Source organism: Sciurus carolinensis, chromosome 3, assembly GCF_902686445.1.
Source record: "Sciurus carolinensis chromosome 3, mSciCar1.2, whole genome shotgun sequence".
NCBI lineage: Eukaryota > Metazoa > Chordata > Mammalia > Rodentia > Sciuridae > Sciurus > Sciurus carolinensis.
In genome coordinates this window covers 65,856,689-65,880,422 of record NC_062215.1, presented here as the reverse complement: position 1 = coordinate 65,880,422, position 23,734 = coordinate 65,856,689, and the positions used below count along the sequence as shown (strand labels likewise).

At 33.0% G+C, this 23,734-nt stretch overlaps 1 protein-coding gene across 7 annotated transcripts in view; it reads right to left on the bottom strand.

The window, feature by feature from the left end:
- Nucleotides 1–23,734, bottom strand: part of Nf1 (neurofibromin 1) — a 249,968-nt gene that overhangs the window by 93,364 nt on the left and 132,870 nt on the right. For 3 of the 7 annotated variants that reach the window (XM_047544273.1, XM_047544271.1, XM_047544269.1), the window contains exons 30-36: nt 23,500–23,635; nt 19,231–19,293; nt 14,490–14,648; nt 13,668–13,765; nt 12,268–12,414; nt 10,611–10,757; nt 8,598–8,708 (exon numbers count right to left, since the gene is read on the bottom strand). In XM_047544273.1, the coding sequence (XP_047400229.1) occupies nt 8,598–8,708; nt 10,611–10,757; nt 12,268–12,414; nt 13,668–13,765; nt 14,490–14,648; nt 19,231–19,293; nt 23,500–23,635 (861 nt within the window). Of the gene's footprint in view, nt 1–8,597; nt 8,709–10,610; nt 10,758–12,267; nt 12,415–13,667; nt 13,766–14,489; nt 14,649–19,230; nt 19,294–22,578; nt 22,700–23,499; nt 23,636–23,734 lie in introns of those variants that run through there. The other 4 variants (XM_047544272.1, XM_047544270.1, XM_047544274.1 and 1 more) reach the window with 4 other exon arrangements.

Below are 23,734 nucleotides of genomic sequence, written 5' to 3'. Positions count from 1 at the left end.
GGATTATGAATGTGTATGTTATCCACAAAATAGGAGACAGAAGTAGAGACAGAATTTTAAACTTAGGTCTATAGCTTGCAAATTTATGCTCATGATGCAAGGAAAACCACAAATGACGAAATGTCTTTTATTACTGTAGACATCATTAATTATATCAATCCTCAGACAAGAAGAAATTAGAAGTTTTTCATCAGACTCCACTGTTTATTGTATCCTGATCTTTATAAGCATTAACTATGCTAGAAGGTAGAGTAATACAAAAAATAAAAGGTGGTGCCTGACAAGAAAGCCAGAATATAGTGAAAGAACAATTTAAAATACCTTTTTTTAAGTAAAAGAGAGACTGTTTGAAGCAGACTAAAAGTTGGTGACAGTTAACAGAAAGGCACTACATATTCTATCTTTAAGGTAAATGGTAGGGACAAGAATATAGAGTTAAAGTTTAAGTTGGAGACAGAAGAAAAGGCACTGCATGCTTTATGCTTAAGATAAATGGTAAAAATAAAAGGCCTCCCCAGTTATATCTACTGTTCCAAGACAAACAACAAGAAAACATCAAAACTGATACAAGCATGTCTGACCACAACCCCCTGAATGAAAAGTATCCTGGGCCCTCACTTAAATGCATTTCCACATTAAAAAATAGGAGGCGGAAGAATGGAACACAATTTTGAACATATTTTACACTATGTGCAAAATTGCACAGGAGTGCTAAGACTACAATATGATCATGAATATTGTCACATAAATATGTAATTTATATATTATCTATAAATTTATATATTTATAAATACCTAAATATGCACATTCATATAAGTAAGCATATATAAATATACAAATTTCTGATCCCTTTGACTTCATTGCTTCTCTATGAGTGGTTACTTTGCTGCCTGGCTACCCTGCCTCGGAGGTAAGCCACAATGCTATACTAATCAGTGCAATAAATGATTCTTTCTAACACTGTTATCTGTGTGTGATTTCTATCCTGCACAAGCTGAAGGACAAGTTGAGCTAGTGACCTAAGCATAAAGCCCTAAAATGACTGATTCTGAAGTGTAGAATTAGCAAAAGCTCACATAAAAGGTACTGACATCAGAGAACAGACACAGGAATTCACCCTTGAGTTACAATTTTGAACATGGAAGGAAAGTACTTTGGGAGAATGAGGGAGGCTGCACAAAGATGTAAAATGGAAGTCTTTAAAGGCCTGAACAATGGCAAATGATTTTTGTTTGGGAGTATCTGAGTACTGCAAAGTTCAGAATTTGAAATGTTACTTATTCATCATCAAAATGTCCAGGAAGCTTAAGATCAATAAGAATGAGAAGATAATGAGAAATCCAAGGCTGGAGAGTTATTTGGTTAGGTGATGATGTGATTAAGAGATTATGAGAAGAACACATCTGGGTCTAAGAGCAGGAAGGAGAAAATACTGAACTGTACATAAAGTGAATATGAGGTATTCGAAGCATAATAAAGCACTGCATAAATTTAGTATTCAAAAGATCAGAATCAGAAAAAATAAGCCATTGGCTGACAGTCAGCTCAGGGCCAAAATATTACTATTAACTATGTATGTCCCAAAAGCAAGAATGAGCAAGTAAGTGGAGAGAGCATGGTACCAAACTCCTGTGCATTATCTTAGAACTCTGATTTATAATATTTACTCTGGTTACCAAGAGGCTTCTTTTGTTTACTTCTTAGGTCTGACCACATTAACCTTCAGTTAAGTGAGCTTATTACATGTACCATATAAATTAAGGTTTAGCGGGCATGTGTTCTATTCATTGACAAGAAAAAAAACTTTACAGCAAAGTAAAACAAGTGAGGAACATGTATTGACTTGTACTTCTCCATTTATATAGCAATTTCCTTGTATGCCAACACCATTGTTCGCAGCCCTGCAACACTTAAAAAGTGTTGAACAGTATGATGAAAACATTAGCACAATACAACCAACTTCCTTGTATGCTGTTATCAAGGAAAAGAACTGACCAAAACACAAAATTCCTTTAAAGAATTTCCTTAACGTCTTCAAGGTAGGTGGTTTAATATAAACACACACAAAACTTTAAAAAAATCATGTGAAAGTATCACTTTCACATGCAATTTTCATAGGAATACAGTTTAACTTCTTTTCTTAAAAGTACTTTATTTACCAAAATTAAATTCCCAGAATGCAGTATTCCTAAATTATTTTTTTAAACTTCAAAACATTCATGACTACCCTATAAATATACACCCAGACGCCTAACAGGAAAAAAAAAAAAAAAAATAGACATCTATCTTTAACATACTTACTTGATTTTTTAAATCATGCTACTTAAAACCTATAAAATAATACATTCATCTATTTAGAGTCAATCCAGTGAAGAAATTCATTAATGTACATACAGAGATAAGAGGAGTAACAACGTGGTATGCACTAGATTCTTTAAATAAATGAACAGATTTTACAAAAACTTTATTTGAATTCCTTAATCTCTGCAAAGTCCACCTATTTACAGTAGTTGTTTGGAAAATTCTTAGTTGGACACTTCCAAAGAGCAAATGGTAGGTCAAGTTTCAAACACGTGACTTCCTTGCTAATTATATTTAAATAGCATGTAGTGAGTTAGAAATCCCCACAAGAATCATATTCTCCAGGACACTAGAGAAAGGCTGAATTCTCAACATTCGAAAACAAAAAAAAAAATCAAAAGGTAATATTAATTTGACATTTTTCTCAATTACATGTTAGAGGCAAATGTAACTTTTAGTATATATTAGATTTCTAAAATGAAGTTTGAACTTTAACTTTAAAAATTTTTATAATAATCATGTCCAGAATGGGCTAGTTGTATTATCTCAGATGTGGCAAGCCATTAGATTTAAATACAGGATAAAAGAAAACTATCCTTATTTTAAAAATGGTTTGCATTAAACTTTTGGTATACAATCTACTATGTCTTTGTAGTCCACATCTATTAAAAACCACTGGACTAAGACTCAAGTTCTAGCTCTGGTCATTTTCAGACCAGCATCCTCGAGCAAGTTATTTCCCTGGTGAGAGCCCATTTGTTTAACAAAGGGATTGATTTTGATCAAGTCTAAGTTTTCTTCTGTCTTAAAAAGCTATGAGGGGCTGGGAAGATAGCTCAGTTGGTAGAGTGCTTGCCTTGCAAGCACAAGGCCTTGGGTTCGATCCCCAGTACCAAAAAAAAAAAAAAAAAACTATGAAATTCTCCAGAAACTACTTTTGTTTTAGAGGGAAAAAATGAAAGACATCTCAGCACTGGGGAAATCCTCCTTTACTGTTTGGTATAAACATTTAGAAATAATACCCTAATTTGTGACCTAAGCTTAAACCTTAAGTTGTTGGAATAAAAGCCAAGAGAAGTCTAAAGAAAAAGAAAAAAAAAAAAAAAAAGTCAACATTTGTTTCATTATTTATTTTGCTATTTTACTCTCCAAAATTGTCTATCATCCTTTCCCCAAACTTACTCTATATATTGATCTGAAGGAAGTCCCCATACTTATACCAGTATCTAGTGTTTAATTTATTTTCCCTTTTATTAAAAACGAAAAACCAAATTAAGCTTTCTTTAGTCTCAGATTCTTTAGTCTCACTGCCTTAAGTGGTGACCTTAGACAGAAAATAGGCCTTAAGTCAGCAGATGATGGGAAGGAAAGTTTTTCATTTGTTCACTAATGATGTAAAAGCACAATGATATAACATGAATGTCAAGGATATATGCTTGTCTATTTGTTGTCTAAGATGTAGATTAAATTTATGTAATTATTTTAAAGCAGAGAAAAATGATGTTCAAGGCACTCATCATCAGCCTGCTCCTCATGTTTGTTCACATCATGGGAACAGTTTCAACATCAACGACCTCAGATTCTAGGGCAGTCTCAAATAACAATACGAGCCTGTATTCCAGGAAGAGCCCAAATCCCAAGACAAACCTAAGTGCTGGGACCAAGCAGAATCCTATGAAAAGTCTCAATCCTGGGATAAGCCCGGATATCAAGAATCCCAAGACGACTCAGAGTTCCAAGATGATCCCAGATTCCAAAACAAATATGAAATCAGCAATGACCCCAAAGACAGTTAGAACTCTTATTACAAAGACTGCGACAAATGGTAGCACAATACTCGATGTAATGTTCAACATTCACTTTCTTTCCTATATAGTATTTTTGCTATTTTGTGTGCATTCAGGCTGAAGTGAACTTGAATGGCCTACATTTTTACCTTGGTTTCTTATTTCAACTTAAGAAATCATCACTATCCTTATGATTTGGTTGTTTGCAGATTTTAACTGTGTTATGATTTGGTTGTTTGCAGATTTTAACTGTGTAAGTTTAAACATTACCTTAATATGATAGTTTCCTTCCTTATAAAAGTATGCACTACCTTATTAAATGCCAAAAGAAGCAAAATATCACATTTATCTTTTAAATGTTTGCAAAATTCAATTGAAACTCAGATGTTTATATTAAACTTATAAGAGAAAAAAACTATATAGGTGGTATTTAACCAAAGGGGGTTGGGGAACATAGAGGATGTGGTATGGGGGTAGTTGTTATATGTATTGCCTTATTTTTTTATTAAATAGATCAAAAAGTGCTAATCTGATAAAAAGAAAAACAGTCCTTTACAAAACAACACCATTATTTTGTGAATGTGTAACAGTAATATATCATCCAGTAAAAAAGATGCTAATTCTGCTAATGCATAAAACTGTTGATCCAATTTTAAGATTATCTTATTTTGTTTTTTTTTTTTTTTTTTTGAGGTGCTGGGAATTGAACCGAAGATTATCTTATTTTGAGTAAACATTCGTCTTATGTTTCAGAAGGCCATTTGTAAATCAGATGCTTAGAATCCAGAACTCATTTTCCCCATAGAAATATAGTTAGAGTTTCATGTCCATCTACAACGGTTAACTGAACCCCCAAAACAGCATAAAACAGTAATAGCCATATTATTAACAGTGCAATTGTCATGAGTTTTGGCTTGGATTTAGAACCCAATTCTGCTTCTTACTAGCTGTGCTACCAGGGTTTAAATACATGACCCAGCAGTGTTCCCAAGCAAGCTTCAATAACAAACTGACTATAAATGAATCATGGGAGGTGACTATTGAATACATAGATTAGGCTTTGCTCCTCGGCCCAGGGTGGTGTGTAGGGATCAGTTTGTTTTGATTATTCTGATAGCTGATTTGGGTTTTAGTTTATACACGTCAATTACTGTTAATAACACTACCTCAGAAGGTTATTGTGAGAACAAAATGATAAATTATAAAGCATGCACAGTTTGCCTAATGCAAAGATACCACTCAGTAAATGTTAACTATTATCATTATTAATATCATCAAAAAGCAATTTGCTCCGTGGCCCATGCCTGTAATCCCAGCAGCTGGGAGGCCGAGGCAGGAGGATTCCAAGTTCAAAGCCAGCCTCAACAAAAGTGAGGTGCTAAGCAACTCAGTGAGACCCTGTCTCTAAATAAAATACAAAATAGGGCTGGAGATGCAGCTCAGGTGCCAAGCAACCCTGAGTTCAATTCCCAGTACAATCCCCACCCCACCCCAAAAAAAAGAAATTGCCAAATACCATAATATTCCATTCTAACTTTTAGGTTTTACAGTTTAAATTATTCTTACAAAAATAATAAATGCTCCTAGCAATAAGTCCAAGAATATAGAGACATGTAACAGAAACATTATAATTGGTCCCCTACCCTCTCCAAGCACAGTCACTCCTGAGATAAGCAACATGAACACATTTGTGTGTGTGTGTGTCTGTGTGCACACCTGTGTGTACTGCGGGGGAATGAATCCAGGGCCATACTATTGATCTTCTTAGATACATGCGCAAATTAAGTCCCTTTTTTGTTTATACAAATTTAAATTGTATTTCTGTCACTTGGGCAAATTAACAACGCATTGCACTATTCCATGATAAATATTTATCATTTATTCAACAATTCTCCTTTTCAGTTATGTTGAATAAAACAAATTAAAACAAATATAATTAAATATTAATAATGATAATAATAATAATAATGATAATAATAATAATATAATTACTACAGGGCAAGAGCATAAATATATGGAAGGGAACAACAGGAAAAGATTAGAAAATTAGGCCAAATTATGAAGATCCTTCTATGTCTGACTCCAGAATTTGGTCTTTATATGTGAAGTCAATTGGAAAGACAAAATTAGATTTTTACTGGAAAACAATTTCAGAGCAATGTTAATATGACCTGGAAGTAGTCATCTGGGGATTAGGGAGGCAGAAGAGAATACAATAGTATATGTAAGAGATATTGAGAATCCCAGCTATGCAGTGGGGAAAACTGGTTTCAAAATACATTTCCAAAGTAGTTAATAGCAATATTAGACCACTAAGATCAAATTTTTAAAAATTAAAACACAAACCTTAAGGACAGACCCTAATGTCAATTTGTGGTCACATTTTGAATTGCATGACTGCTACACTTGGCTTAGGGACAGCCAGAAATCAACTGGCCAGCCAATGTCTAGCATGAAAAGTTTTGCCAACAAAGATACTTTTTAGCTGAGTCACATTTTCTTCCTGGAATTTCAGGTATGCAGTACTAAGGTAATGAAGGGGTTACGAGCTGAGGCTAAAGCTAAAATGATTGAAAAAGAGGAGGGCAATGCAGTAGAGATGAACACAAAGCCAAGACAGGCAAAGAGTATAAACTGATTCCAGAACAGATAGTTGTCTAGTTCTGTTTACATATGAGAAGGCTCTACTCTGATTCATGCTTTTCTTGAGGCCTATCTTCTTGAGAAAATAAGAGACTTTGTAGTAACAAAACCCTAACTAAAACACCTCAATTGATTTGCCAGGATCTTATAGGAAAATCAAGATCTGGTGAAAAGATGAAAGCAAAAGAAAAGCATCTAAAATGATGAGGTTTTCTACATGCGGAAAAGGAAGGGGTGGTCAAAGAAAATACAATATGAAAATGAGATTGGTTTGACATACACTAAATTAAGTTTTGGACATTTCAAGTCTGAAATGTTTATGAATGATCTTTGAGATTAGAATCCACAATTCAAAAAACTTACCTAATACATTTTAGTCTAAACCACAGAAATACAGGAATTCAACAAAGTCAAACTTTTCTGCACTTCAACAAAGTTGGCTATGTAAAAACAAGACCTTAACTAACTTATAAATTTGTACAGTGCACAACTGGGCCTGTCTCCGCTCTATGTATTATTTGCTCATTTGTCCTGGATGTAAAGCATCACACCAGGTGAAAATGAGAACCAGGAGAATCTTTAGTAGGTTCTGAGTAAGAAACTTTTAAAAAGGATTGAAAATCTGAAATTGGCAGGATTATATCAAAAGAAAGAAAACCTCAATTGTACTTGGTACATAATAGGTCACAACAAACAGTATAGAGAGGTAGACAGGTTTTATAAGCATTATCTCTTCCCTTTTAAAAATAAAGAGGAATGTTTCAGAAAATAAAACTAAATTGTCTATGATTATGCAGTTAATAAGCTACAGAGCTGAAAATCCTTAGCAATCTCAAATCCCATATTTTATAGTCTAGTACCTATCTATGGAGAGCCCGCTGATTTAATCCCACTGAGAGGTCTGCCTAAGGCCCATCCTGCTTTGCTTCAGCCTTTTTAGTCTTTGCTATACCACCACAAAGAAGGAATACAGTTTCTTTCCTGAAAAGTAAAAAACAAAACAAACAAACAAAAAAAACCAGCTTTGATCTTTTCTAGAAATCTTTACTACCTTTAAACCACATGAATTCAAAAGGGATTGGGAAATAAGGGACACATCTACCCACTAACCTACCCACCTCACCAATGGTTGTTTTTTAATTACTGTTTACATCATACTGTCTCAAAGGTTCAACTGCCATGAATTTATGGCATGCTAAAAGTGAAAAAGTAAAACTGACTGAATAATGTCACAGACAGGTTATCAAAAGGTAGGCAGAGTGAATTAAGAAAAAAAAGCAGATGGCAGAGAAAGCAATGCAGCATCACAATACCATAAAAAGAGGAGTTCCCAGTATTTCCATAACACTTTCTGGAAACTAGTCATGACTGAAGACAGCTCATACAAACACAATCAATTTTCCAGGCTAGCCTTGGTACCATCTTTACAGATTTCCCATAGCTCCTCTGAATTATTTTCTAAATCACCCTGATGCAGTCTTACACTGCATATTGCAAGTTCTCAGAATGAAAAAAACAAAAAAAGTTCCTGATTACCATGTTGTAGATACTATGATTCAGAATATACCTGAAAACAAAAGATTATTTGGTGATTTTTCATTCTTTATAATTAACCCACTGTACATCAACTTAAAAAATAATATAGAAAAGAGAAGTCAGTATGAAATGAGTATTCTGAAAAGCAATTCCTAATAAATAGAATAGTACTTTAAGACAGGATAGCTGTTTACTCAGCCTATATACTCTGAGATAAACTTGTCTTTGACACCTATTAACTCAAACAGGAAAAAATCAAACTTGCCATCTTGTTACATTTCACGTCACTTTAAAAACTCTGTTAAGAAAGACTAAAACATTATTTCTTACCTCCTTGCAACATAATAAAAAATAGGATTTCCAGCTTTGGAAGTCCCAGCTTGGTAGAAAATACTCAATGTTTTCAAAGCCTTGAACTCTTCTTTTTCATGTACCTGATGCCTAAAAGAAAAAAGAACAGAACAATTCAGAGGCTTAGTTCACTGAGTATTTACAAATATCTACAAATGAATCATAGATGAAATGTAAAAATGACAAAATATTTAAAAAGCAATAGGCTTTCTTAAAGCCAATTTGGCAACATGCAATAGAAATTTCAAGGTTACTCTCTGAATCACAAATGCACTTTTAGGACTATCCTAAGAAAACTACTGGACAAGATTATTAAACCAGAGGATTGTTTTTATTCATGGCATTTTGTTCAGACAGAAGTTTTGAATTTTCATTTATTTGCTTTTTATGAGTTCAGTTTCTCAACCTTTTCTGGTTTATGAGTTTTGAACTGATGAGAAAGGCCTTCCTTTGCTCATGTTTTCTTCGTTGATTCATGGGAATTTATTTCCAAGAATTAAATTTTTTTAACCTGATTATTCAGTTGTATCAATACCATTCATAGAAAGTATAGCCTAATGTCTTTGACTTTGAATACCACTTTCATATTAAATTCTAGTATATACTGAAATACATTTCTGAAAAAGGCATAATTTTTATATATTCTACTAAACACCCAGTGTGCTTCCCCAATCATATCTTTTATGAGTCCTAAAAAATTCTTATCCATTATCTCTTCAAATATTACCTCTGCCCCATTCTCACTCTAGATTTGGTTTCTAAAATAACCAGCTAGATATAGACCTCATTATATATTCTGCAACTCTTAAGCTCTTTCATATTCTCCATTTCTTTATTTCTGTATGTTGACTGGGTACCATGTAATTTGCTCAGAAACTAACTTCCAGCTATGTATTTTTAAAATATTTTATTTTTTATACATGTTAAGTATCTCTCTCCAACATGTTTCGAATTCTGGATGTTTAAAATATCTGTATATAAATGAGTTATCTTCAGAATGAGACCAAAGCCTATACACAAAACTCATTTATATTTCATATACACCTTATACACAGAGTTTGAAGGTAATTTTTTTTTTTTGGGGTGCTGGGGATCGAACCCAGGGCCTTGTGCTTACAAGGTAAGCACTCTACCGTCTGAGCTATCTCCCCAGCCCCTGAAGGTAATTTTATAAACTATTTTTAGTGCTCCTGTGTTTTGATGACAACCAAAGTCACATAAAATCAGGTGTGAAATTTTCCACTTGTGGCATCGTGTTAGCATTCAAAAGTTTTCAGATTTTGAAGATTTCAGATTTTGATATTTGAATCAGAGACACTCAACTGTATGTTTTTTCTAATACTAGTATTTCTATGTATCTTGTGTGGTAGAAAAGACTTCAGCAATTAAAACCAAAACCCGTAAGTAATGGTGGGGCATGCCTATAATCCCAGGCTGAGGCAGAAGGATTCCAAGTTCAAGGCCAGCTTCAGCAACTTAGTGAGGCCCTAAGCAACAAAGCAAGACCCTGTCTCAAAACAAAACATAAGAAGGGTTGGGGATGTAGCTCAGTGGTAAAGTGGCCCTGGGTTCAATTCCAAGACTCCTCCCCAGACTCCCAAATATCCAAAGACCCATGAATTCAGTGTGAAATCTTACGCAAATCACTTATTAAGTTGCATTTTCCTTAACTACAATATGAAAATAATGTTGTCTACATACTCATTAACTATTAAATGCAGAAACATATCAAAGTCAGATGATAAACTATGATCTAATATGACTATTATTTTTATGAAAAAAATAAATAAATAAAACAACATAACATACATATTTCAATAATATGTAGGGTAGGAGAAAAGTTGAACCCCAAAACATGGTAACATTACTTCTGGGTACATCTTTCCTGATAATCTCATAACAAAACAAAAGTATATTTGGTAAGTGGCCTGATGGTAAACTTTGCTTATCAGTCAAAAAGAAAGCAATCATTATTTCCAGGCTATGTTTTACCTTGTCATAAATTCCTCAAACTTTGAACTGGTAAGGTTAAGGCTGGACCAATGTGTATCTGCCACAGGCTTGTGCTCTGGAGGACCCAGGTATGCAAGAAGTGTTGCCATCTTATCAAAAGGTCGTCTTCCAACAGCTTTATGATCCCTAGGTACAGCAAACTACTTAGAAAGAAAGTAGCAATTCACATTGAGCAGAACACATTTCTTTAGATTGTCACTCATTGCTTTTCTTCTTGCCACTGATCCCTGCTAATTTCTAAGAACACTGAAAACACCTCAGGGATTCCAAGTATATACAGAAACATTTTAGAGATACAAGCATTTCCCAAACCATAACATTTACATTCAATTCAAATTCAATTTTTTTTGTAGAATTCATAATTCATTAAGTAAAAATAACATTCTGATCCACTTTTTCCTCAGCATAAAAAGGATCCATCTTGAGAAACCAGTGTTTAAGAAATGGACATATTTAACCAGGGGAAATTTTTAATAGCTATTAAATAGGTAAAACTAGGTAAGAATAACAAGATACTATTTCATAAACATCAAACAGACAAAAATGATTAAGTATGATAATGTCATCTTTGGTGAGTATGACTATAATGAAGTACTGCCACACAGTGCTGATCAAGGTATAAACTGACACATACAGTTTGAAAAGTAATTTGGCAGAGTAAAGTTAAGACTGATATAGTCCAGACCCAGTAACTACACACATAGGTAATACACAAGGAGACAAGCATGAAGATATTTATTACATCACTATTTATAATAGTGAAAAATTAGAAACAAACTTAAAATGTCCATCAATTCAAGAATGCAAAAATAAATTGATATAGTTATTCAATGAAACACTACCATAAGCTAAATAAGTGACAAATCTCAAGTAGAATGTTCAATGAAGAGGGTTTATGCAGACTAGGTATGTAGCTCTGTGACTGAGTGCTCATTTAGCATGCAAGAGGTACTATTTTCAAGCAGCAAGAAAAAAAAGAGGCTATATCTGCTGTATCAATGCTGTAAATTTTTAAATCACAACAAAAGCTATGCTATATAGACCTATAATTTCCTTTTACAAAGTGTGGGGGGTACAGAACACGATAAAAATACATATAGGAAGCATACCTATTAGTTTTAGAAAGTAGGTAAGTGTAGACAGAATAGACAGGGGATCACTAAAAGAGCTTTTAAATGTGTGTGTTTGTACACATACATGTACAAATATATATATGTACATATATATTTTTCCCCTCAAGAAATAAAATATTGCCCAGGTGTGGTGGCACATTCCTATAATCCCAGCAATTCAGAGGGTTAAAGAAGTTCATAGATAATCTCAGCAATTTAGTGAGATCCTATCTCAAAATAAAAAATTAAAAAGGACTGGGGGTATAGCTCAGAGGAAAAGCAGCCTGGGTGTAATCCCCAATACAGGGGAGCAGGGGGGTCACTATTACCTAGGTAGGCTTACTAATCATTTAATACCACTGAATCTTTTCCTTATATTAAAAAGAGTCTACACTTCTCTTTCCAAATCATTAATTCTTACTGCAAACAGATGCAAGGTAAAAGTCACTATTCACACTCAATAATTTTATTAATATTAATTTAGACTGAGAGTGTTCAATTTCCCCTTGACTGAGGAATCATACCTGTTGCTTGAAAGATACTGGCCAATTTTTTCCTGATTGTTCCAAAGCAGACGATGTAAAGCAAGTACATTGCCATCACTGATGAAGGAAAGACTATGATTTACTGCATCACTTGTGGGACAATCTGATGCTATATCAAGGAAAAACCTTTAAAAATGCAAAGCCATTAGAATTTTCAACACCAGAATTTTCATTCATACCTACATGTGAATTTTTATACAAGCATAGTATAAATTATTTTAGTAAGTATAATAATATAATGAAGTAAGTGAAATTACAAATATAGAGGACTTGTTCCATTTCTGATAAATGGCTTCAGTTTCAGAGTAGGCTCTGAAGTGAGAGAACAAACAAGAGATTTAGATAAATGAGAGCCAAAGAAGTCAGTGTTTTACAGATAAGGAAATGGAGGCCCAGACAAGAGAAAAGAACTCCCCAAAAATCACATAACCTGTCAGTCAGAGCCAGGATCAGGACCTTGGTTCTCTTAACTTTCTGTGGGTAGATAATCTGCTAGAACATGAACTCTCTACTGATATTTACTTCCCTAGCACAAGGGTCAATAAGAACTATGATGATGGTAAAATGGAAGAGAGCTGCACAAAGCCAGCTTAGACTATGAATCAGATTCCAGATTTATACTGATGAAAAGGAGAATTCTGGGCATTAACTTACATTTACAAAGCATTTTCTCATGAATTATTTGCTTCTCTAAAAACTTATGCAAAAATGTTCTCTCTAGTTTATAGATAAACCAACAACTCAGAGAAATAATCTGAAATAATTAATTATGGAAATCTAGCAGAAAAAAATTTTAAATCATAAAGCCAACAACTGTTCAATTATCCATAAAATTTTATGTGTGTATTACTTGGTTTAAAGAACAACTTCTTGGGCTGGGGATATAGCTCAGTTGGTAGAGTGCTTGCCTTGCATGCACAAGGCCCTGAATTCAATCCCCAGCACCGCAAAAAAAAAAAAAAAAAAAAAAAAAAAAAAAAAAAAAAGAACAACTTCTTAGTTCAGATACACATTTGGCTGAAGTAGTAAAAATATTCTAATACCAAAAGATTCTAACTATACACTTATGTATTATCTATACCAATTTGGTTTTAGTTTTTAATGAAAGGAATCTTTTTCCTTGCTCCCATATTGTAGCAACCTCAATCCTTTACTCTGGTAGATATGTCAAAAATCCCTGTAGGTTTTCAAATATACAAACCACCATCAAATCATAAAGAATATAGATTTATCAACATCTTTTATAAAGCAAAATATGTTCTTAATCAAGAGAGGGAAGAGAAAAAACCTACACATGAATACAGGCCAGGTACATGGACACATGAAACCAAAAACACTTGACTCACACAGAGCAATCAACCAAGTGTTAGACTGCTTACCTTCGTGCTGCATCAAAGTTGCTTTTCACAAAATCATTAAAAGGCCGCATATGTTCTTCTTTTGTGAAGAGAACATGATTGGCAATACTCTGTAGTATCTAAGCAGTCAAAGAAGGTTATAAATAGATTTACTGTATGAAGTCTATAATTAACAAATTCTTTAAAAGTACATGAATTTTCATACTGATGTAATTTCTATTGGCAGTTAGAATCGATTATACCTTGTTCTATAAATTACTGTAGATGTTGTTTCAATTTTTTCCCAAATATAATTATATATACATATATTTACATACACAAAATATATTAAAAATTTAAAGGTCTTTTAGCAGGGGTGCTGGGGATTGAACTCAGGGGCATGGGACCACTGAGCCACATCCCCAGCCCTATTTTGTGTTTTATTTAGAGACAGGGTCTCACTGAGTTGCTTAGCACCTCACTTTTGCTGAGGCTGGCTTTGAACTCGTAATCCTCCTGCCTCAGCCTCCCAAGCTGCTGGGATTACAGGCATGTGCCACCGCGCCCAGCTTAAATGTCTTTTTAAATAAAAGAAAATTTAGCAGTCTATATTTCATCTTCATTTCAAAATTTCCAGAAAACCATCTTTGGAAGATATTTGCTAAAATATTTTCCATGGCAATATAGCCCATTAGTTACCTAGCTAATGATTCCCTTTGTAATATAAACAAAATAAAACAAAATCACCTAATTGAAAATCACAGGGCATTTCAAAAGTAAATTCGAGAGAAGGTACTATATGAAAAACGGAAAAATTTTGTTGGAAGGGAAATTTAAGATAGCTAGATTATCAAAATAATTTACCTTTGACATTAACTTTAAGCCCCTTTCGATTCTAGGTGGTGGCTTTTTATCTAAAATCCCTGCTTCATATGGTGAGACAATGGCAGGATTGATAAATCTGAGGAACATGGCACTTCCTACTGCACCAATGCTGTTCTGAGGGAAACGCTGGCTAACCACCTAAAAACAAGGGGTTGAGAATTGAGTACAGGTTTGAATTAAAATAAGGAAATGGGAATAAAGAGCTCAGAGGTCAAACTTTGCACAAAAATTTGAATCAATCAATCCTCATGAATGACATTTCTATTTTTCCTTCTCCCCAAATACCAGAAAATGAAATTCACTCTTATCACTAATCTTATATCATTTTAAAGCACAATTAAGGTATCTAAGAGAGAAGAAAAACCTCAAGGATGACTTACGTAGAAGAGACCTGAAAAAAAAAGATCTTATTTTACCATCACTGTTTACACTGCAAGTCCCAATTTCACACAAAGATTATTTTACTAAGATTAATAGACATGAGAGCATGGTCAATTTTGTAAGGTGAAGCTAAGTTTTCAATAGCACACCTCTGAGATGACCTACACCTAGTAATAAACATTTACATTTTGTTATATTTGTTATAACTTAGATGTTTTTTATTTTTGAGAAAAATGCTTAACATGCAAAAGAAATTTTTTTTCTTAGATTCCCAGTGAAAGAAAAAAAAGTAACAGGTAATGTTACTGGTAGTTCGTTTTCTTCATCAGCCTGCTTTATGAATATAAGGACCTATTATTTAACCCATGGAGGAAGAGAAATTCTTGGGGGCCAAAAAGAAAAAAGGATCCTACAAGAAGGGATAACCCCCTGTGTCTACCATAGATAAATTCATAATTCTGCCAAGTTTAAAAAAAAAAAAAACTTTAAGAATTTAGGAAATGAATTTAGGTTGCCCATCCTGAAAAGCAACATTAAACTTCTCCTTAGAAAATATTCTAAATTGAAGATAAAGTGACCAGCCCATTAGATTGGGGAAAGTGTTAAATTGATTGGGAAATGTGTTATGAAATTGGCTCAGTGCCCATCTCTTCCCCATGCCCCCTTATTTTAGGCCAACATATGAAAACTATATTATTCTGGAATTCACATTTTTTATATATCCTACAAACACATATTTGTTTTTAAAGACCACATATAACATTTAATCTCTACAACTACTCTTGCTTGGTGTGGTTAACTGCAATTTAAAGCAGTAGTAGCTGCAACAGTGAAGTTATACCATTCCACTCAATAATGAGATCCCAGGGATAAAACTATATTTCAAAGGATACTGGAGGGAAGGTGAGAAAATGGGATTTAAGAACAAAATCTCTTAAACTCTACTTTTCTTCATAAAGCCTCAATGACTCCAGATTAACTCTGGAAAGAAGGGTTATTTTACTTAATTCTAGATCATTTAGTGCTCCATAGGTCCATATTTTAAATGTGTTCTTATTTACTATCTATAATTTTCAAATCATTTTCTATCATCTCTGCTAAAAAAATTGGTAAAAATATTTTAGAAAATGATTTTTCTTAAGCTGAAGAAAGTTTGTAAAGGTGACAACTGAAGTATATTATAAGTAATATATTCTCACCTTCACTTATAAAACATAGCTCAGGAACCTTCAAGTTATAGTTCTTCAGGTGCTTACAGGGTAAAGAACAACCTTATACTTAAATAAGGGGAAAGTGGGGAGGTGGCTAAATATAGAAGTTGTAGCAGAAAGGCTTTCAAACCTAAATGCTGTTTATTTTTAGCTAAAATAAAATTTTACATATAGAATAAAGAAAATTCAAGTGCCTTTATTACTCTAGTACAATATTTAACTTTTGTTGACCAGGAACCACTCTGAAATCTGATAAAAAAGTTAGAAACATCAATGTATGCATTCATACTGACAAAATTCATCACATAATTTCAGAATATTCATGGACAACCACAGAGTTCTCAAAAATAAATGAAATACTTGTAAGCCTATAAGAGCTTTAATTCCGCTTTTCAGGAGTGTGTTAGCAAGAAGAAAGAGAATTTAAAAAAAAATTTTTTTTTTTTTTTTTTTTTTTTTTTGAGGAGTTCCAGAATTGAACTCAGGGCATTGTGCATACTAAGCATACACTCTACCCACTGATCCACACTACCACCCCCAAACTGCTTATATTTAATTTTAATTGGTAAAAGAATTTACCAATATATTCAGTTCAACCAATTAAAATCCTGAAACTTTTTCAAAAGCTAAAGACATAGTTTGGTTTTCAAAGAATCAGTTGATTTCTAAAATACTAAACTGTGAGTTTCTCATAAAAATCAATAATGTATATACATATCAAGATTCACTTTTTTCAGAGTAGCTATTTACTGGTTTTCTCCAAGATAAAGATCTTTTAAATTATGACTTATATTGGTGCCTAATAGTACTCTCAGCTTCAGAATTCGGGAAGTCTGAAAAAATTATTTTCCAAAGGGAAAATAAAGTTCTCCACATCTCCAAAATAATTTCATGTCAAAACTCAGAGTAGTCATACCTCAGGAACACACATAGTTTCATGTATCCCACTGATGGTAGTATCAATACATTTTTAGAACTGATAAAACATAATTGACATTAGTAAGAATGCTGTATAACAAGTTTTATGAATCAATTTATAAATGAATTGCTTTTTTATTTCACCACTAATAACATCAATGTAATTTTACCTGATACACAACTCAAGTTTTCATTCTTTTTAAAAAAATCCATAAAATTTTAACTTGGATGAAAGAGACAGTCTGTGTCGAAACCAGTTATCAGCCAATGTCCCCTTTACCTCTTTTGGTAAAAAATGAATTATATAATGCAAATAAATGTAGTAGTAAGCTACACATCACAAGAAGGTCACTACCTATACATGATTAATTACTGTAAATTCTTCATGAGTTAGGCAGACAACTTCCAAAGTAAATCTAAGTATATATGATTGATTATAATAAATAAAATTATCTGTAATATGAGTACACAGCAAGGCACCAGAGGCTAGAGCCTTCTCACTATATTTCAAATATTCTAATCCAAGATACATATACTCCAAAAGAAAAATCAGTTTGCTTTTAAAAGATGTTTGAACTCTATTGAGCAAAAAACTCTAAAAATATGACATTTAAATTTATAACAACTACACTGTCTTCACATTCTGGAAAGTGCTCTAAAGTATCTCAAATTACCAATTAGATTTCACTTTTCCTTGAGGACCTCATGTCATCTGTGCTGAGAAATACATTCCAAAACTTAGTGTTACCCAGAAACTTAAAAAAATTTTTTTTGAAAATAACTAGTAGAAAAAAACATTTCAAGGAACAATTCTAGACAAAAATCTCAATAAAGGAAAGTTAGAAAGGCTAGAAAACATGCTCTAGAGAAACACAAAGTCTGAATTTTAATTCATGTGATACACTACACAATGCCATTAGTAAAACACTGAACGAGAGCGTTAGAAACAGTAAATTAATTTCAACAGTGATGGTGTATATTAAGTCCACATGAGAATTAGAAGTCTGAAGCATTAGAAAGAAATGTTTTTATTAAGCAAGAAGGCCATCCAATTCAATCCATTTACTAATAGCTGACCAAACTTACTTTAACATACTGAAAATCTTGTTTCTAAATTTTAATTCAGCTCTGAATCTAAAGCAGAAATTGCAATGTAGAGCTTAGTGTAAAATCTTATATGTAAAGCTAAGACAAAGAATGAAAGATAAAACCAGACAAACTATATTTTAAATTATTCCATTTTTAAAAAGTACCTGATTTTTAAGTTTTCTTTGATTCTTTCTCTATAATCATTTGGATAATATGAACAAGATGGGCCTCAGCCTGATAAGAATAGGTTACACTCTCAAATGACAAATTTAAAATAAATATAAGTTATATTTTGGACAAATTCCACTCACTGGAAGAAGATAATTATGACTATCATAATTTTATTTCTTTGAAATTAGGGCAAGTTTAGAAGCAGGCATTATATTTATATCGTGCTTGTAAAATGAGGTGTTTCTATACAAATATGGACTGTGTTTTCCTTTTATTCCAATAATGCAATACTGAGTTTCCCTGAGGTAAAAGTAATTTTACTATTAGAATTTCTATAAACTAAGCACAAACATCTAAATTCTGGTTGTTGTCTATCTAGATAAAAATACGGTTTTAAAAAAATTTAGCAACTTTTAGACTAGATTAGAAAATGATACTTTCTGATAAAGCACTTGCCCTGCATAATGTGCAAGGCCCTGGGTTCCACACCCAGCACCTCTTTAAAAAAAAAAAAAAAAAAAAAAAACACTTTCCTACCATATACTTCTAATAATTTCAATCTTTTGTTTCTAGGAAAAGAAACCACTCACATGACCTGCAAACAAGAAGCAAGAATGAAGATAGTCAGCATTTCCTAAGGCCTTGAAATTAAGTTTCTTTTGCATTCATTTATAATTTAAAAAACAAGAATAAAATTAGACCACGGATATCCAATGCAACAAATGCCCACAAAATGCCTTTGGGATAAATCAAACCAAAGGAACACAGAGAATGTTTCAATGTAACTTAATTCCAGGGTTAATTGAAATGAAAGCTATTTTGTGCCAGAATTAGTAGAATGATTTTACAGTGAAGGTCAAATAGGCTGAAGTGAAGATGTTCTTAACAAACAGCAAAAGATTTTTGTTTGCTTTGAAAGAAACAGCTAATAAAAAGTTCTCCAAACTTACTGATTTTTTGTTTTCCTTTTTTTCTTTTACTGTAGCTTTATTCAGTAGGGAGTGGCAAGTTGCCTACAGAACAGAGATGAGCACAAACAAGTCACAGCACCGACTACATACAGCAACAAAAACAATGTTGGCTTGTACATAAAATTACACGATAAAATGTAACACAAATGGAATTAACAAAAAATTAGAAATCAACTGAATTTTGAAGGATGAATTTTAATTCTGGATTTATATTTTTATTACATTTTTAAGCCACACACTAAATAAACAGCAAGAAATGTTGAGACCCAATCATGTCTACTATTTCTGGCTAGGAATCACAGAAAAGATCTCTCCAAGTGAATTTGAAGATATAGAATATTTGCATCTTAGTTAATTCCTAGTTTTTGATAACTTTCATATTAAATGTTCCTTACAAGTAGACCACATAGTAAAAACTTTTGTGTCTACGTAAGTTTTTTCTGATATGTAAAATACTTCTCTGTGTATCCTTCAATTGACTTAGTTATTTTTCCAATATCTGGCATTTAATTAAGATCCTAACTAAAATAAAAATTAAATAGCTAAAAATAGAAAAATTCACTTTAGAGTTATAAATTAAAAATCTCTCTCTAAAAAAGATAAGTCTTCAAATTTCACATTATTTTTCAAAGCAGGCTACTTGCTGGAATGGTTCTAATCAGAGGATGTTAAGATCTCTGCACTATTTGGGAGAAAAATGTGTTATCAGTTGAACTAGAAAAAAAAAGCATTAATTAATATTAAGGTTAAGAAACTGCAGAGAAAAGTATAATATATAAAATGGTAAGCCTGCTTTAAACTGTTTACTTATCACTTACTACTTATCAGAATGCTACCAAACCCCTAACCAAAAAAAGACACTTATCAAAACCCACTGACACATCTTGGTTTTGTCTCTCCGAGTTCCCTTCTAAGGCTGAAGAGTTTTTTCAAAGTTAAAACACTTCTGACTGGACTATACTAGGAAAAATAATTATTTTTAAAATGTGTTTAAAACCAAACAGTACGCTGGGCACAGTGATGCATACCACTAATCCCAGCAATTTGGGACACTGAGGGAGGATATTAAGTTGGAGGCCAGCCTTAGCAACTTAAATGAGGCCGTCTCAAAATAAAAACTATACAAAGGGTTATAGGAATTTAGCTCAGTGGTAATATGTCCCTGGGTTCAATCCCCAGTACCAAATCAAAATAAAAAACAAAAACCCCAAGTCTTTACTCCACCAATACATGGCATCTTATTCCAGGAATTCTAGGCATCAAATACCATAATCAAAAACAAGTTGGGTTTAAAATCTGTTTGACATCCATCTATCCATCCACCCAAGTAGATGAGTACATGCCAGATACTATTCTAAGCACTGGGAAACAGTGGTAAAATAAAAAAGACACACTTATCTCATGGAGCTTTGGTTCAAACTTAATATATACAAAACACTAGTAACTATACTAGCTTTATAAATATTTTTTCAAATATGGCATACATCTATCATTTAAAGTCTTAAAAATTATATAACTATTTTAGTTTGAAGAAGCAGATTTACTGGCAAAAGATGACATTTATTTAGAATCATAATAGCTCCACCTCAACTCTTTTACCACAACCTAAAAGAACATTCATTCTGGAAATTATTTTTCTCTTTTTTCCACAACTACTGAATGAAAAGTGGAAATGAATACATGAAAAAGTAACTTAATTATAAGTCTGACCCAAGTTCACAGTTGACTTTCTATTAACTAACACTGTCCACTAAGAAGGCAAATGAAGTAACAGAGTTGATTAAACATGACACCAAAAAAAAAAAAAAAGGGCTTAAAGGCTAACATATGAATTCAAGCAAAAAGAGTTAACAATCGGAAGTTTATTAGCTAGCAATATACTCACTTAGCTTTCAATATTTCCCCCGTAGGTCCCAAAAGCAGAAGTCATGTTTACTAAAGGAAAAAAACCCAACTACCAACCCTCCCAGCAGAATAAACAAGCACAAAGGTACCACTATGTTGCTGACAAAGTCAAAAGGGCAAGAAAAAGCCGAAAGAGGAAAGATAAATAAAAACAAAAGAGCAAACTGATGGGAAAAACTAGGTTTAGAAAGAGACTCAATGAAAAAATATGTTGAGATCAAAGCTTTTCTTTTCTTTCCTTTTTAATTAATAAATGTTAAATTCCTTGTCAGCTTGTTAAAAAGCAAAACCTTCTGTACAGCATACCTTTGCTCTGTAGTACTTTACTCTCCAACACTTATTAAGTTTATCTAATACTTTGAAGTAATACACTGACACATTTAAATGTTTTTAAAGAGAATAATTTTATATGAAATTTTAACATAATTCCAAGCAATATTAAAGTAACATAGACTATTTTATCATGCAGTGCCCTGTAAAGAACAACACAATATTTGATAAACTACCAATCATCACCTGTTCTCTTTTCACTATTTCCCTTCCTTCCCAACTATGAAAGCTGATAAGAATCTTATTCACTTATATGGAAGGAATAGGAAAATTTAAATTCTTCATTAAGTATTTCCTAAGTACTTACTAAGTATCATGGTATTCTTTTACATTACAGTATCTTGGTCTCAAATTGGTGTTCCAGATTACTGACAGTACAAAAATATTTTTCATGTAGGATGACAACTACATGATGAATTTTTACTAAAATCTAGTAGGATCATGTCATCAGTCCCTATTCACTTTTAACCAGCTAAAGTCAAAGTCACTGTCATTTCAGAAACCCACTTAACTCTCTGGCCTAATAGTAGGCCAACCAGGAAGCTGATCCACACTATTTTTAATATATTTTTGCTATTTCTTCCCAACCTATTGTCAGAAACAGAAAAATTACTAAATTAGATTTAGAGAGAAACCTAAATAAGGCTCAAACTTAAGAGAAAATGTTCAGTGTATTAAGTTTCATGTTGTAATTTATCCTCCCTCTAGCCTCATATTTAACTAGCTGAGTAAATTATTTGGGGATTTTCCTAAGCTTCCTGAAACTTTTTGAAAAGGCAGTAAAATAGTCAGGCATAGTAGCATATGCCTGTAATCCCAGAAACATAGGAGGCTGAGGCAAGAGGATCACAAGTTTGAGGCCAGCCTCAGCAACTTAGTAAGACCTTATCTCAAAATAAAAAATAAAAAGGGCTGGGGATGTAGCTCAGTGGTAGAGTGCCCCTGGGTTCAAACCCCAGTACTTCAAGAAAAGAACAGAAAAAGGTGGGGAGGGGCAGTAAAGTCATGATAAATTAAGAGAGAGAGAGTGTATTATGTGTTGTGGAAAATTTTCTTTTTATAGACCTATCTTTAAAAGTAGCAGTGGGGGTTAAAAAAAAAAAAAAATCACACAGAGCAGCCCCAAATTTTTAGAATGGTGAATTCACTGGTGCTGTTAATGTCTCTTAGCAACTGAAGCTGTGTGCTAAAAAACAAATGTCTGGGGATGACTCTGAAAAAAGAGAGAGACAAAGGCATGAATTTTAGTAAATGTGTAAGTTCTTTCCTTATCTCCACCCCTACCCCAAACTTCCAATCCGATAATATTTCTCCTTCTTAGAAGGCAAATGTGGATTTGCAAGACCTTTCTTAGAATAAAGAAGTCGCTTTAAAAGCTGCATATGCAACTCAAAAAGACATTAGAAACCATTGAAGAACACGGGCCTAACTCCCTCAACAAGAAAGGAATGACTGTGGAGATCTGAACTCAGAAATATTACTTATAGTGATGACCTTAGGAGGTCTAACAATGATGCAATATATCTTATAAGTAGAAATCTACATAAATAGAGCTCCATTAGTCAGTCCTGGGAAAATATGACACAAACCGATTATATCTTAATTAAGAAACCAAAATTTCAGATCAAGAAATTCACAATGCAAAAAGCAAGGGAGCTGACTCTTATGTGAAAGACCCTGTAAGTAATTTAAGCAAAAGATAACCCACCTAAAATTCCATAATGTTTTATTTCAGCCACATGAATCATATCCAACAGATTCAGTGAATTTTAAACTTGCTCCCAATGCAATGAAAATCTAATATCTTTAAATATTCTCTTAAAGTATTTCAAATGGCTCTGAAGAAAAATGAAGTGTCTTTCAAAGACATTCCAACAACAATTCTTAATGTATTGTTCATCCAATTGACTCAGTCTTGTAGTCAACCATCCACTATCAGTAACTACATCATTTTTTGGTAAAGTATTCTTAATTTAGCTTTGAATTAATGTTAATCTCCAACTTTAAACATACCTGGTATAAACAGTGGCACACACTTCGAAGCTGAGGGGGAAATTCTGAGGAAGAACTGATGATGGCGTGAAAGAACTTTTCAGTCATCTGAAGAAGGTTCCGCTGGTTTTCCTCAAGGCTTTCTGATGGTTCTAACCTACAAAAAAGAGAAAGGTAAAAATCAAAACATTTCTCTTTAAAACAAACAAAATCCCTACTTGAAAGAGACTCACTGAGAGATATTCAGTCAAATACA